Source organism: Acanthochromis polyacanthus, chromosome 9 (genome assembly GCF_021347895.1).
Source record: "Acanthochromis polyacanthus isolate Apoly-LR-REF ecotype Palm Island chromosome 9, KAUST_Apoly_ChrSc, whole genome shotgun sequence".
Classification (NCBI taxonomy): domain Eukaryota; kingdom Metazoa; phylum Chordata; class Actinopteri; family Pomacentridae; genus Acanthochromis; species Acanthochromis polyacanthus.
In genome coordinates, this window is record NC_067121.1 from 33995696 (window position 1) to 34012469 (window position 16774).

Sequence of the window (16774 nt, forward strand, 5' to 3'; positions counted from 1 at the left end):
ACGTAGTAAGGTAGATTACAGGAAGTAAAAATGTGCCTCAGGTCTTGAAAATTAAATAATTACTGTCAGTGTTGATTCACATTTGTCTAAGCATCAAGTAACATCCATTCAGTGTTATGTGAAATCTAAAAAGGCCATTGCTACAAACAAATATGAATATTTTTGCATGCTTGTCTCTTTTTTCTTTTTGCCTTTGTACAGACAGTGTTGGTTTGGGTTTAGATCGTAACTGCAACACTCAGTTGACATAAGGTGGAACAAACAATCTTTTCACAGGAAAAGAAGAAGTAAACCCTGCAAGACCCAAATACAGAAAACAACTGGGGGAAAAAAATCTACAAAAAATATAGACCCAAATATATATGTATATATATAAAATAGAAAATAATATAAAAAAAATAAAACTAATGTATTTCTGCAACAGTGGGTTTTTACAGCATTAAGCAGAAAGAGAAAAGCATGCAATACAAACTAATGCAAAGCCAACAAGGCACATCTATATAAGGCTGTTTGAATGTATATGCAATGTGTGCATTAGAGGGCGCAATCCCCCCTTTTTAAGCACAGTTTGACGCTGCATATGGTATTTGTGCATCACTTATTAGGGGTCTGTGAGATAGAAAAACAACCTGTGGAAAATACACTGCAATAAACTGATAATGACTTTATCACGTATTCAGCATAAACAGTTGAACTCTTTTGTAAATAATACTTAATATCTGGCTGTTGTCCTGGGATTGAGGTGGAGCTTTAGTGTTTTTGGTTGAAGAAATGATTCGACTGATAGAAGATTGAGGCTTCACTCTATGCCAGCAGATGTCTGTGTTGATAAACCGCCTTAAAATTACCAAATCTTCAGTTCAAACTCTTCCTTCACTGCGCTCCCAAACTATCTGAGCTGCGTAATTTGTTGACAACTTTGTCCTTCTCGTTGTGTTTTCGCTTTCTGCTCCGTAAATAATAACTGCTTCGTGCATTTTAATGAGCTCTAAATCATTAAATCACTGCCGAAGGGCAAGCCAGAGCAAACCTGTGCCAAGTCCAGTGCCAGGGTCACCAAGTTGATTCCAGCCCTCCACGGCGGAGAGGCGGTCTGACGCTGGAGGGGGATGGTTTACAACCCTCGACTTTCCAGCTGAAGGTCTCCAGGGAGAATCAAACTACCACGTCTGCAGAGGGGAGAGGGAGAGAGAGAGAGAGAGAGAGAAAGAGAGAGAGAGGGAGGATCAAAATAAGCCGACTGGAGGATAGGGAAGAGGAGGACAGGAGGAGTTTCATGAAAACAAAGTCGGTTGCAACATCTGGAGCAAAGCGCAAAGCAGAATTTGGACATAAAATACTCACAGCTTGCCGCTCCACAGTCCTCTTTTTTCAGCAGACTTCCTGCTTCCAGTAACGTCCGATAAATCTGGCGACCATTCACCAAAAAAAACCGCGATAAGAATGCACAAAGTGGGACCAGTACTTTTATTAGTTTAACTGACTCCACTAACAAGCTGCACATTTGCTTTTCTTGATTTCTACTTTTGCGCAAAGCTTGATTTCCCCCCGGAAATTCGCGCATGGGATAACTTTTTTTCACGCATGATGCTCTGACAAAAAGCAAAGAAAAGACTGTGCGAGCTGCTGCAGGGACATCTGCCTATTTTTTTTAAACCCAACTTTTCTTTTCTTTTTTTTGTGAGAGTCCAGTGATGGCACCAGAGCTGAAATCTCTTGTCCGGCTGCTGCTGCTGGCGGTGGTTTGGGAGCTGAGCGCACAGGGGGCCACGGAGCGACAGATGAACCCAGAGGTGAGGAAAACTTACAGAAATTCAGACAAATAAATCCAAGATAGATGGATAATGCTAGATAAACAAGTCCACATAAGATGGATGAAGCCAGTTAGATAAAGGCGCATTAGATTTTTAAAAACAGGGCAAATAATCAGCTGGATAAATAAATATAGACTTCACCAAGTTATCCAAAATAAACTAGGAAAGCTACATAATTTGCAGTTTAGGGTTTCTACATAAAATTATCTAAATATGTGATTCCAAACACTGCGATTTCATGGTCATGCTCCTATTTATACTCATGATTATCCTGGCTGCCATAATGTCTTTGTTATAACTCCATCTGATGGATAATAATTTCTGCCATTCCTGGCACAGGGTCCTCTAAACCAGGGCTTTGACCCTGGTTTAGAGGAAGCAGCCCATAATGATGATAGCGCTCATGAAAACAATGAGAAATGCTGAGAGGGGCAAAAGCAGGGGAACAGGAGAAAAAAAAATGCATTAGCTTGTATTGTGGTCGGGGCAGAGACACAGGCAATTTTTGTGGGCATGGATGGAGGGATTGAGAGTTGTGGGTGCTGTTATATATGCAGAGGGATGGTGAGGAGGGGGGAAAGGATGTAATTGTTGACATCTGTCCTGAGCTATGTATCAGTGCAGTGGACGAAGGGAAGGTGGGTTTTATAATCTGAGAGGTCCTGCAGCATCTCACTCCGCTGTGGAAAAACAACAATCTTTCAGTAGATTTTCCAAAAGTACCAGATTGAGGGGAAGATTCAGTAGTGATGATTTAGGTTTTTGCTACTTTCTGTGATCTGATCCATTCAGGGAAATCTGTACTGATCTGTTTCTGTCAGCAGTGGTAGGATCTTCTGCTAATGGTGCAGGATGTGCCTTTGTTTTGACAATCCCATACACCTGCTTCCTTTAGTAGTATCAGGAAATACTGTGTGTGCGTTTGTGTGTGCAGGGTTTGTCTAACGAATGCACACATACCATCAAAGAAATATAAATTTTAGTAGGTCACCCGTGGCGCCGATCGTCTCTCCTGATCGCTGTATCCTGCCTATGGAATTATAGCTCCAGCTGTGCCAGTGGAAGAAAGTGGAGTTGAGTTACTCCACTGACCTACATTAGACTGGATACTTTGAGGCACAACCCGCAAAATGTAAACAGGGAGTCGCCTCCGACCATAATTCAGAACATTTTCAAATGTCATGACACAAACCAACACTTGACAATGATAAAATCTGACTAGTCAGTATGTGATGATGCTGCTTGCATCAGTAATCCTTGGAAAAACAGGCTAGCGGCTAAACTTGTGGCTTCTACGGATGCAAATTTCAAGGAATCAATCAGCACATTTTCACAATCAATAGACTTAAAGTTCATTGCAGGAAGCATACAACAGGATTTTTAATCTACTGGTGTGACGTTACGGCGAAAAAAGTCCAACCAAAGAAGAAATCTGGTAATTTAAATAACAAAAGTAACAGCTTCACCAGAAATGTCAAAAAGAGCACATTTAGAACCCTAAATAGAATTCCGTAGCCAAACCAATGCTTTATAATAACCAAACATCCAGTCAATCATGTCATCGCACTAATATAAGCACCGGGTCGTGAAACTGTGCACATGTTGTAGAACTACACCCTGTAGGGCAAAGTCACCAAACTTTTAAAGCTTTTCAAGTCTTTCTTAGCAGTTGTTCTGTCCTGAGAACCATTGAAATTGGAGCTACGGCTTTCTTTCCATTAATTGAGATAGGAACCTTGTCCTGTTTAGCCAACATAACTAAGTGGGGATGTTACAAAGATGGCAGCCAAATGGCGAGACTTGCAAACAAGCACTTTGGTTTCCATTAGTTTTAAGTTCTTTTGTTCAGACATAGCATGATTAGATAGATGTTGGTTACCTTCTTGACAGTTTCACTGAAAGCTCTCGCCTTCATCAGCTTTTGCCAAAACTGTCAAGAAGGTAAAGAAAATCTATCTAATCATGCTATGTCTGAACAAAATCTCAAAACTAATGTGTTACCAAGAAGACATGATGAAAGTTTTTGAACTAGCACTTTGGTTTTGCTTAAATTTTTCTTTATCACTATTCAACAAATGGCCAGACCAATTCCAAATATGAACAACTGTAAGTGATACTACTGGACTGCAAGGTCTTTTTTTTGAAGGTATAAATTAGGTAAGACTGAATATGATCAGAAAAAGCAACTAAAACGAACTACATTTTGTTTTGCAAGTAGTTTGAGTCACAAAAAAAGTCTTTCAGTTTGAGTTGAACTTTCTCTGTTATGACTATCAACAAGAATCTCAGCTACATCTCTAATGTTCACGTAAGACAAATCTTCTTCCAGAAAAAGTGCTGCTCAAAAATTAGAATTTTACGTAGAAAGATGACCAAGATTTTTGTGTTTTTTAAAGTTTTGTGGCCTCTGATTCCACACGTCGCCTGCACAAACCACAAATCAGAAGCATCAGCGCACAGTTCTGCTGCTCAGTAGGATGTTTGTGCTTTAATTAAGAATAAATCTAACTAGGTTGTTTGTTGGTCAGTGGGCCTGTTCTGGCGAGATAAACAGCTGGAGGCTACTTGGACATACACGAGTCATTTCCTTTGGTTTGCGGCGGAGACAGGACGTGGGCAGCCTCACCTCTAAAACACCCCGGTGTGTCAGCAACCACCTGAATGCAGCGCACACACAGATCTTCCATATGGGCACAGATTGGTCCTTCTGTATACATATAAAGACATTCCTGCAAGCTGAGATCATTTGCTGCGAAGGAAGATATATGCTCGTAAAATGAGATGATGAAAGTGACGCGGCGAGGACAGTGTAGAGGCTGTTGCAGACCAGAAAGGGAGGCATTGTGGTGGTGGGAGTGATGCAATCTGGGAAAAAGAAGGAAAATGAAGCAATTATCCTACTCAATAGGACAGGATGTAAATCACTGCTGTCGGGCAGACATCCTGCATCAATACACTGTGTGTCCCATTTCTGCTGCCCTCAAAGAGACGAAGCAGTGACTTAACTCTCCTGTTGTCCTCATTTACAGAAACCAAAAAATATTGTTTCCTTGTCTGAAATAAATCCAAAAATTCAGCCAAAAAAATTCCCCAAATTTCTGAAAATTTGAAAAACCTTGAGGAAGAAAATTCCAATAATTCCTCAAAAGTTTCCCTTGAAGTTTTATTTTAAAATAAATTCCCCAAATTTGGCAAGAAAATTCTTGTAAATATTTTCAAAAAATGAGTAAAAATCTTTCAAAAAAAAATCCTAAAAATATCTAAAGTGATTACATATATATATCAGTAAAACTTATATTTTGTTGAAGAACATTCACAAAAAATCAACCAAAATCCTGTGAAATTTGCTGGATTTTGGTTGATTTTTCGTGAATGTTCTTAAGAAACATTTTTAACATTTCTTTTCTCCACTAAAAATGCTCAAACATTTCCCAAAAATATTGAAAAGTTGGACATGAGAAGGTTCACTGTGAAAAATATATATATATTTTTCCACATTTTCAGACTTTAAACCGGGTCACTTTTGACCCGCAGGATGACACGAGGGTTAAGATTAGTCAGATTGGTTAAACTAGTAACTTCACTCTTGGGTAAGTCTAATTTGTCGTTTAGAGGAAGGAAGGAAGGGAAGAGTGTGCAGTTTTCAGCCAAAGCCTTTGTTAGAATCATCAGTGGGTGGCCTGAGGCAGCTTCCCTGAGGAAAGATAGGAGGTGTTGAAGGAACTATGGTAATACTCAAAGTCATTACCTCATTTCCGGTTCATAAAAGCAGCCAACAATGAGCCAAATTTTGAAAACGGTTTTCCTTTTTCTTTTTGTTTGACGAAATCCAGCCATAGAGAATTTCTTGGGAATAACTTCTTCCTCAAATGACACTGGCAGAAATGTGTGTTTTTCCACTCTTGTGTCACCGGGTCTTACTGCTGTTGGCTGAAGAAGGGTTGTTTAAATAGACAGCAGCTGGGGGATTACACACACTGAGAGAGGTTTCTACATGTGTGCAGAGGAGCTCCCGGCCAGAGGGGTCGGAGAGGTCGTAAATGCCTTCCTTGAGGAGCAGCGTAAGCGTTGGGCAAACTTTCGTACAGCGAGAAAGAATTTAAGAAGTTGGTGAAGGTGTTGGATTTGCCTCTCTGCACAAAAACTCGGTGACACACAGTCACACGGTAACAGCCAGTAATGAACTGTTGCAAGTGAAGTGGATTTCACATGTTTGTGCCATCTGACATAATACTGCAAGAGAGAGTGGACATGTAATGAGGAGCTGTGTGTGCGTGCCGTATACCCAGCATGCCTCAGTTTGACCAGAGTTTCTTTCCTTTGGCCTTCACCAAATGGAACAACTGACTCTCCATCCCTTCTTCTCCTCTTCTCATCCTATGCAAAATGAGCGCTCTGCCTGGTGACACCCATAGCAACCATTGTTTGATTCTTGTAGATCTTCCATTAAACCATAAACCCACATCATTGCATGTGAGCGAGCTTTACTGTAAAAATCCCCAGATCTGGCTTTGAGGTGCCTTCGCTCCAAGTTTTTGTGTTGTTAAATATTAAGGGATCATGAGTGACTGCAGCACTAAAACGCCTCCATCCATCACTTGTAAGTCCCAACCGAGGGTACTGGAACCAAAGGGAAAATTTTTACAGTTTCTAGGAGATACGTGAAAACATTAAAAGGGCTCAAGTGATTCAAAATGATGTGAGTTTATGGTTTAATGGAAGATCTACAAGAATTTAAAGTGCATTCTGATTGCAAACTAGTTATAGCACCTCTAAGGTTTTTATTGCATGAAAGAGAGACATTTAAAGACTCTCTCTGGTAAGTTTTTAACTTGTTAACATGCCAATATGGTGGTTTTATGTGCTGGAAGACACACCATGTGTGAAATAAGCAGTCAGCATCATTGCTGAGTAAAGGACACCTTAAAAAAACTGAATCAAAAACAGGGTTTCATATGTAACAACCCTGAGGAACAAGGAGTTGATTACTGCCTTGGCTAATTATTGGATCTGGTAGCATTTTTCAGAATATCAGTATTGCAATTTTTTCTAACCAATTCCTGATAATATAACTAAATTTTAAATATCCTGCTTTGGCTCTTATGCGGCTACCTCTATCTGTATCCGTCACTCTGTGGTGCTGAGCAATGTCCTGCCCACAGCACTACCTGGTTGGTTGTATGTTGAGTCATAAAGTGGAATCAATTCTGAAGAATAAATGTTAAAAAGTTCTATTTTAACTAAACATGGACAACACAAATTTAAAAAACAAGGCATTTTGAAAAAAATTGGCTTTAGAGTTTGAGTTATTAGAAATTTGGACGCCAGTATTTTGAACTTTAATACAAAACTGATACTGTTTTAAAATATCAGTTATTGGTCTCCATGATTACTAACAATTAGTAACAGAATCCACCTTGAAGTCATCAGCATTGTTCTTTAGAATGGGCTTGCAGTTCAAACATGTCTTTCTGAATTACTTAAGTGTTCCAAGTTGTTTTGTTTTAGCGCAGATTAGCTTTACAGTGGTTAAGCAGAGTCGATGGTGAGCTGGTATGCTCAAGCTGCAGTCAGTTGGGAGTAGTGGGTTGAGGTGAAGACACGAAATTCATAGATCTGCACATTCAACAGGAAGCTATAGAAACTTCAAAATATGTAACTTTCTACTCCAAAAGGTAAGTTTTTAGGGGTTAAATCAACAACCACAGACTTTAAACAGGAATACTTGGTTCAACTGCTAGTCTAAGTAAATGGTAAATGGGGAAAGCGCTTAAAATAAATGATAAATAATTACGATATTGGGTCATCAGTGAAGTAGTAAGTCTGACATGGCTGTGTGAGTAACAGAACATGCTGGGAACCACTGCTTGACTTCAAAAGGCTGTTTTAGTCTGGACTGTCATCTCCTGTTCTACTGTAAACAGTGACCACTTCCTCCTGCTGCTGCTTTAGTCTCCCTGCCCGTTACTGTAGTCAAAAATAGCCGCTGAATAAGACTTTGTCAAGTCACCTGAGGGACCCATGAATGAGGTGTGGAAGCCTTAAAGCTAAAACAAGTGTTCAGTGTCATTCAACAGCAGCCTTTTGACTGAGCTGAGGGCAAAATGCAGGATTTTCTCGGAAAGAAAACAGCAAGTGTGTAAAGGAGAAGAATAAGGTTTCAATCCCAGTCAAATGAGGCCTTCAAAACTCTTGAATTCACCGTAAATGATCCAGTTCTACAGTGTGTGTTTGACTTCAGGAAAGGCAAAAGGTAGATTTGTTGATTCGAACAAACTGCAGGAGTCTCAATGTGACTCTTAATTACAACCTCCAGATCCAGCAGAGCTTCATCTTTCCCTCCTTGTTGCTCCTCATTTTCCAGCTTATGGTGTAACAGTGGTAAACAGTGAGTCTTTATGTGTCCACTGGAGCTCCATGGGTGAGTCAGAACCAGAAAGAGCTCATTCAGGGGTGAAGTCTAAACACTGAGACCTCCATGTCTCCATCGGACAGACATAGAGGGACAGGTTAAACCTTCAAGGCCCTCCAGAGCTCTAACTCAAACCCAGCCAAACTGGATGAGCATCAGTTCTTCGATACAACTATATTAAAACATACAGACCCAAAGCGCAGAAGCAATTATGCCAGCACATTCACTTGCTGTACATTTTCAGTGGAAAATGCTGAAACAAGGCAGTAAAAATAGTTTTGCCCTCATTGCATTTACCAACTGTTAGCAGCAGATCTGCATTACAGCAATAATTGAGCAGCTCAGGGTGTGGTTATTCATGAGTATTTACCCTCCAGCCTCTGGGTTTTCCATAAGAGAGGGATAAAGAGAGAGGAGAAGGGGTGGAGTGAAGAGGCGAAGACAGAGACATGAACGTGGGGGGAAGAGTTTGACTTTGAGGTTTGGATGCGACTTGGAAGAAATTCCCAGTTAAATTACTGACTGACGCTGCTGCTTCAAATCGGCTGAGGTTGCCCAAGGCCTGAGTCTCACCCTGGGACACTCCCTATCTTTTTCTCTTCTCTCCCTCCATCCCTTTCTCTGCACACACACACCTACTCTGGCCATACTTTTTGAATCCAAACCAACCAAAACAAATAACAGATCACATTAAGTTGTGTCAAATCAAGCCCCATCATGCAAGGACAAATCCCACCGAGACAGGTAGGCTTTATCAGTCAAGCTCCCTTTATGTCCAAACCATGCAACACGTCCTGAAAGTGCATGACAAGCTCACAAAGTCACTGTGTACAGCAGAATATCAAAGTGGTCTCGGTTTACACTGTGCTTACAATAGCCTCAGTGTTATTTTTTCAGCTCTGCTTCGAGAGGGAAAGAGTTTGGGAGAAGCTGTGTGGGAGAGGTGCAGAGCAAAGCTTCTGGCACTGGTCCAGATGTCAAACCAGCACCGCAGTAAAATGGGTTTCCAGGGGAAAGTAAGGTCAAGCTGAGCAGACACCGAGGGATTTGGAGCTTGGCCTTCATGACCATCAGAGTGTCTGCTCTAAATGTTTTAAAAAAACACTTTTATGTAGTCATTTAGTTTCGACTGAACTGTCACACAAGCAGCGACAGAATAGCGTCAACGCTGAAACTCAAATTAATCTTTAACTCTTAGAGGAGGACTTCCTCATTCAGTTTCTGTTGAAACCTAAACTATCTTTATTTGAGGCAGTGTTCTTTCAAGCCAACCTTAGTTTTAATCAACTCTAGTCCACGCATTCACCAGAGTATCCATTGTTGATGGTTGAATTCCATTCATGTTTAGTCAATAAATGGAGACATGCCAGGTGCTTGAAACTGATGATTTCCCCGCTAGCTACAAAATACCAAAACACAGAGAGAAGTTACTTAAGGGATTATTTTCGCTGTCCTGAACTTTTTGTCCTTCATACCAAACATTTACTTTGCCCTGGTTCAAAAACAAACATCAGGTGGTTTAAGAAGTATTTTTATGTCTGTCTACTTGGCTTCATTTTGGAATATGTCTCATCAGTCTATTTTTTTTTTGCTTTGATTTACAGTCATGGCTGCAACAGTATGGTTACCTGCCTCCAGGAGACTTGAGGACTCACGCCCTCCGCTCCCCTCACTCCGTCTCCTCAGCCATCGCCGCCATGCAGAGGTTCTACGGCCTCACCATCACTGGCACCTTTGACGACAACACCATTGAGTGAGTACCATCAAACAGCTTTAGTCTATGTGCAGCGGCGCTCAAACACATGAAAGGCTCAATTTGATATCTTCTTCTGAGAGTAATGTTTGTTTGTCTGGCAGGGCGATGAATCGACCTCGCTGTGGCGTTCCTGATAAGTTTGGTGCTGAACTCAAGAGCAACCTGAGGAGGAAGCGGTACGCCATCCAGGGCCTGAAGTGGAACAAGAGAGAGATCACGTTCTCGTAAGTCAACAAAGCTTCAATTTATCTTTGTATCCAGTAGATTCGTTTGAGAAAACTTAAACTGATGAGACATTTATTGAGCAATCCGAAATCCCTGTCTTACCTCTTCTTTCCTCTACCTCTCACACCCACAATTACACACTATTTAGTATACAGAACTACACTCCGAAGGTGGGTGAGTACGAGACCCATGAAGCCATCAGGAAGGCCTTCAAGGTGTGGGAGAGCGTCACCCCGCTTCGTTTCCGGGAAATTCCCTACAGCTACATCCGTGACAAGGTGGAAGAGTTTGCCGACATCATGCTCTTCTTCGCAGAGGGTTTCCATGGTGACAGCAGCCCTTTCGATGGTGAGGGGGGATTCCTGGCACACGCCTACTTTCCCGGTATTGGCATCGGTGGAGACACCCACTTCGATGCAGCCGAGCCGTGGACGATTGGAAACCAGGATCTGTTAGGTGAGGCTCTATGTTGAAATGGATATTTGGACAGATACGTTTTTTTTCTTCAGCAAATCCCTGAAAAATGATGACACAAGAGAGCTTAAAGGTTGGCAGTTACTGTGCATGTTTTTAGTGAGGAGTTGTTGCAACAGGCCCAGTTTTGTGTCAGGACATTTGAGGCGGTGAACGCCTGTTTGGAAGAATTTTTGTCAGAGCAGCTCACTTAAAAATTTGCAGTGTCAGCCCTTTGAGTCAAAACACATTATCACATGACTTGCAGATGATCTTATTTTTGATCAGGTAAATGTGTGCTGTTGAGTCACAATAAAATGAGGAAACAGCAGAATTTCCTCTTTTTTTTGTTCAAGTCTTTCTCTCATCCAGATAAAATGAAGGTCTAACACTTTACTCTCAAAGTCCTTAAATAGTGTTTTGGTGTTGATGCCATTTCAGGTAATGATGTATTCCTTGTTGCGGTGCATGAACTGGGTCATGCTTTGGGTCTTGAGCACTCCAATGATCCCTCAGCCATCATGGCTCCTTTCTACCAGTGGATGGACACAGAGAACTTCCAGCTTCCTGACGACGACCGCAGAGGCATACAGCAACTTTATGGTGAGTGGTTACTGAAACCACGACTAAACGCTCTCATTTCTGGTTACATTTTTCATTATTAAGTGCTTAGAGCAAAATGAGCTTCGCTGATGCGCTGCCACAGACTCTGTAAACTATTGCATCTTTAAGCAACAGCTTTCTGGTGATAGATAAAACTGATTTTTGCTCCAAACAGTTGCTATGGTAAAGTTTTGTTTGAACTGACAAATTCACCAGTGGAAAGTATGTATACTAAAAAGTAGAGTTATAGTACGAGTATGTGTCTGCAGGATCCATCATTTCCACACTCTCTAATAATTGTCCAGCAGCAAGCAATGCATTCTGGGTGTGCCATGTCACACTTCGAAAGAATATTAAAAGCGTTGCATTGGCTAAACCTCATTTGCAAGAAGTTGAGGTCAAGGCTAATGTAGGACCTCTGGAAAATTCCAAAAAACTTTTTAACTATCAGCAAAGACTACCAACTACCAAAATAAAGACAGATGCATTGCTTGTTTATTGGCTTCAAACACTAGACAAGGTTTCCAAATGAGTCACCATGTTGGTCCCATTCAAAATCTGGAAGCAGACAGCCAATGAGAGAAGCTGTCATCAAACAAGGTGTAGCCAAGGTTTGCTGTAGGAGGGTATAGCCTGTCTTTGCTTCTTGTTTGAAAACATCCAATCATCTGGTGACATTGTCTCGTTGTACGGCAATTAAATGTCCAATTCTGCGAAGCATCACAACCCCTTGCATGAGGAAACACTCCTGTTGTCACATACCATTAAAGGTTTGGTTTTCTAAAGAATTGTCATATGTCCTTGTCCACACAGGGTCTGGATCAGGCCCTCAGCCCCCTCCTGTAACACCACGTCCGCCTTACCACAACCCCCAACCCACAAACGCACCAGACAAGCCTCGCTTTGGCCCCAACATCTGTGACGGGCACTTTGACACCATTGCCATCCTCAGAGGAGAAATGTTTGTGTTCAAGGTAAGCCAAGCTAAGGAGGCGAGAGTTTTGACCAGATTTTCTTTAAGAAGCTGTTAGTGAATCTCTTTTTTGTTTTTCCCCTTTCAGGATAAGTGGTTCTGGCGAGTACGTAACAACCATGTGCTGGATGGATACCCCATGCCAATTGGTCACTTCTGGAGGGGATTGCCCACTCATATTAATGCTGCTTTTGAAAGGGAAGACGGGAAATTTGCTTTCTTTAAAGGTAAGTCTGATTTTGCCTCCATGATTAAACAAGTAACAGCTTCAATCTATAACATATCTCATCTCTCACTGCCTCTTTCTCCCTGCAGGGGACAGGTATTGGGTGTTCAGTGAATCTATTCTGGACTCTGGATACCCTAAGAGTCTTAAAGAAATGGGCAGTGGGCTTCCCAAAGATCGGATAGACGCTGCTCTTTTCTATACTCCCACTGGACAGACATTTTACTTCAGAGCAAACAAGTGAGTCAGCATCCTTGTGTATGTGTGCCACAATAAAACTGTGCTGAAGTTCATAAAATAACGATGCCAAGGAAAATCCTACTCCGTCACGACCACCAAAAGATATGTTTACATCTTGACCATATAAAGTTAAACATGAATTACAGAACTGCTACTCATTTGGGCATGAAAATAAACCTTGAGGCAACTTTAATGCTTGCTAAGCTTTCCCATATGTAATACAGCAGTTAGTATAAAAAAGGGGATAAACTGTGACAGTCTGTCATTATAAAGTACAAACAGCCACCTACATTATTGCCCGTACCTCAGTTTTTGGTCCAAGTCTGTCTTTTTGAAGAGTTCATGCTACTCCATCTGACATGTTTCTACAGACACAACACTGATGTTGTGGTCTGCTCTGTGATTTATCTCAGTAGAAACAAACTCGCTGGATCAGAGCAGCTTTTAGCTTTCAGGGGTCAAAAGCAAGCCAGGGATTAAGTAATTTAAGAAAGGTTCAACTCAAGTCTAAATCTGTCAGAACAGTTTTCAAGCCAAATGTGAAGTTCGTGAAACCATGTCTAAGCTCAAGTGTTTAGGGAAAGTCCGGGTCATTTTTTAAGTCATTATATACAAGTCCAAATCGAGATTAAAGTCAGATATTTAGTCTTATAGGAAAGGTCTAGGTCAGGTCTGAAATTTAGCTTCAAGTTCTGTTGGTCAGTTTCAAGTGAAGTCTGTGAAGTCTCAAGTAAAGCCACAAATTCAAGGTCAAAATTTGACAACATTTATGACAAGTCCAAGTCAAGACTGCCAGAATCAGGTCAAGTTGAAACCAAGTGCAAAGTCTGTCAAACTAAGTCTCTAAAAAAGTCTTAAACCCGTTTGGTCAAATTCAAGTTGACGCTGAAGTCATTCAATACAAGCTCCAACCAATTCACTGTATTTAGTCTTTCAGGTGTAGTTGAAAGTTCTCGTCCTTGCCTCGTTGCAAATTCAGGACATTACAAAACAAATCACAAGTCCCTTAGGCAAAAGAAAACCCAAGTGTTAAGATATTTATAAGAAGCCCAAGTGCAAATAGAGTCTCCAGAGTGTCAAAAAATGTCTCAGATAAGTCCTAAATCCTTGTGGGCAAGTCTACCCTCAAGATATTAAAGACAAATCCAATCCAAATATATTTAGTCTCAGTCGGGGCAATGTTTAAAAGCCAAGTTAGTTGTTGAGTCTTTTAGGATAAGTCAAGTTTAAAGTCATGCAAGACAAGTTCAAGTCATGTCTCAAGTCTGTCCAAACATGTCTCAGGTCTCAATTTTCTTAATGTTCCAAGCTTTCAATTAACCATTAACTCATCACCACTACTGTTTTCTTCACCTTTCTTCTATCCTTTTTTTGTTCAGGTATTACCGTTTCAATGAAGAATCCCAATCAGTTGACGATGGCTATCCAAAATCTGTTAGTATATGGCAAGGCGTTCCTGACAATATCAAGGCCACCTTCATGAGTAAAGACCAAGGTAAGGGTGTTGTGAAGTACATGGCCTAGATTATTTCAGCACATCTTAGTGTGAGCTTATGTCACGAGTCGTGTTTTTCATGTTTCTTTCCTCGACCCCTCAGCATACACCTACTTCTACAAAGCCAACAAATACTGGAAATTCAACAACCAGGTGATGCGCGTGGAGCCCGGATACCCAAAATCAGCCCTTCGTGACTGGATGGGATGCCCCAACGAAGACCCGAAGACGGACGGAGGTCGAGGTGGAGGACACGACAAGGACAAGGAGAGGGACAAGGAGAGGGAGAGGGAGAGGGAGAAGGAGAGGGACAGAGAGGACAAGGACAGAACTAGAGACAAAGACAGGGGGAGAGAGAGGGAGGAGGACCAAGACAGGGAGGATAGAGACAGAGTGATTGAGGAGGACATCGATGTGACCATTATTAAGACAGGGGAAGGCAGTGGAGCGGCGGCGGTGGTCGTGCCGCTCTTCCTGTTAGTGTGTGTGATCGCGGTGCTGGCAGCCCTGGTGTTTTTCCGTCGGTACGGTACCCCACGCCGACTCCTCTACTGCCAACGATCTCTACTGGACAAGGTGTAGACGGAGGAGGAGGAGGGGAGGTAGAGAGGAGAGGAAGACGGGGAGCGAAAGAAAAGAAAAATTGGGAGAAAATGTGTAACGGAGGTAACAGAGCAGGAGGTGAAACAGGAGAAAGAGCGGAAGGAGAAGTGCCAGACTTGCATTTTAAAATATTCTTACCACTGCCAGATTCCTTTTACTCTTTATCTCTGAACCACTCAGTCCTTCCATGTTTTCTTTCTTTCCTCTCCATTCTGTCTCGGCCTCTCTTCTCGCGGTTACTGACGCCAGCTCATTGCTGTTTGTTTTAGCCTTTTTCAATGTCATATTTTTAGTTTATGTCAGTGGTCAGTTTGTGTCCTTGGAATTTCCACTTTGAACCTGCATCTTTTCGACGCTTGTTTCAGCGTGTTTCTTTGCAAAAGCAAACGGCGTCTTTGATTGTTCATTTCCCCCACCAACCCCCGCCACATTAACATGCACACAGTCCCATAAAAACACACACACATATGGAAACCACAGTGGCACAGTCATTGTGTTTCCTAATCTTCCAGTAAAACGACATGTCAGAGCCTGTGCAGACCATAAAAGGGAAACAAAACATAACCCTGCATCCTTATGAAGCATGAGAAACGCTCATATCAGACGAGAGCAATGAATACAACTGTGTCCTCTCCTTTTACATTAATGTCTTTAGTGTTGATTATTATTATAAGTGATGCTGTCATTACTATTATGACTATTACTATTATTGTTGTTGTTGTTCTCCGTGTAAAGAATGTTTTTTGTATATTGTCATTAAAAAGTCCTGCTGGACAGTGACATACAGTTTTGAAAGTGGCCTTTAATTTTATATGTGGGGACAGTGAATGGGGAAAGGGGTTATGTATTCTTGAAACTTGATTGTTCTTTTTTTATACCTTGAATCCAACTCAAATGAAAATAAATCAAAGATCTGAAAATGACTCCTTTTTGTCATTGTACTTACTTTTGTACTTGTACAGTTTTCAATTTAATGGTGCTACATTGCCAGTCAGGGGTTTATGAAAGTAGTTTAACAACAATGATAATACTAGTGATGATCATGATAATGATAACCATCTAGATTTTCTCAGTGAGACTGTCTGTGTACTTATATTTTTTAAGCTTTTCTTACGAAAATAAAGTAATTTCAAAAGTCTTTCTGTGCTTTGATTTTCTGCCATCTACTCTTCAGTATTCTAACCGTCCTATAATCCAGCTCTTACCTGGATCCCTTTCCTCTATCTGCAGCATTGATCGCATCTCTTTTCCACCTCATCTTCCCCCAGTCTTCCTGGACCTCCAGGTTTCTTGTTCCCCGACTGCACCACTCTGCATTACTGGGGCTCGGAAACTGGCAGGCCAGAAACTGGGTCGGAAAATGCGGACTGGATCCAAAGCTTAAGTAGAAACAGGGATGAAGACGACAGTATAAACCCGTTGCTGCACAGCAGGAAAACATATCTCAACTATACAGCTAAGAGAGAGGGTGTGTGTGTGTAACAGGGTGTTTCCATACTTATGAGGACCACACAGCCTCCATAAGCGTAGGAAGATGAAGAAACTCAAAGTGGACGATGTTCTTTTCTTCAAGATTTAAGGCTTGGATTTGACAAGCAGTGAAGAAACTGATTTCTTCGAATGGGATTAACGCATGTCCTCACAAGTACAGCATTACAAACACACACTTGTGCATGTTTTGCGCGGCTGTAAATGCCTGTGTTTGTGTATTATGTGCCGTGTATGTGTGCACTCCCTTCAACAGTGAGCCAATAAAAACTCAAACAGCAAACTTGGGCGTCTCCTCTCTCCTTAATGATCCCACTAATGAACGACTGCCACATTAAACCCTCTGTGAAGATGACTGACTGCTAGAGAGAGAGACTGGGTGGGGGGTCAGCGGCTCTATGATATGTTATGATTACAGCAACAAGGCTTTATGCAATTAAAAGTGATGAGGTATTTTCCTATTGTGCCAGAAAGATTTAGGGCGCC

General features: G+C 41.5%; 1 protein-coding gene across 1 annotated transcript; it reads left to right on the forward strand.

Annotated features, from left to right (window-relative positions):
- Nucleotides 1-1137: 1137 nt before the first annotated feature.
- mmp14b (matrix metallopeptidase 14b (membrane-inserted)) lies at nt 1138-15723 on the forward strand. Its single transcript, XM_022197175.2, has 10 exons — nt 1138-1793; nt 9831-9979; nt 10084-10206; nt 10356-10663; nt 11102-11263; nt 12077-12237; nt 12325-12463; nt 12552-12702; nt 14082-14197; nt 14301-15723. Exons 1-10 carry the CDS (start codon nt 1695-1697, stop codon nt 14777-14779), a joined length of 1887 nt encoding a protein of 628 aa, XP_022052867.1. The 5' UTR covers nt 1138-1694; the 3' UTR covers nt 14780-15723.
- Nucleotides 15724-16774: the final 1051 nt, after the last annotated feature.

Bases quoted from the DNA above. Each gene is read 5' to 3' on its own strand.
- mmp14b (XM_022197175.2), top strand. From the start codon at position 1,695: ATGGCACCAGAGCTGAAATCTCTTGTCCGGCTGCTGCTGCTGGCGGTG. The intron at 9,980-10,083 runs GTGAGTACCATC...TTTGTCTGGCAG, and splicing joins TTTGACGACAACACCATTGA to GGCGATGAATCGACCTCGCT. The intron at 10,664-11,101 runs GTGAGGCTCTAT...ATGCCATTTCAG, and splicing joins TGGAAACCAGGATCTGTTAG to GTAATGATGTATTCCTTGTT.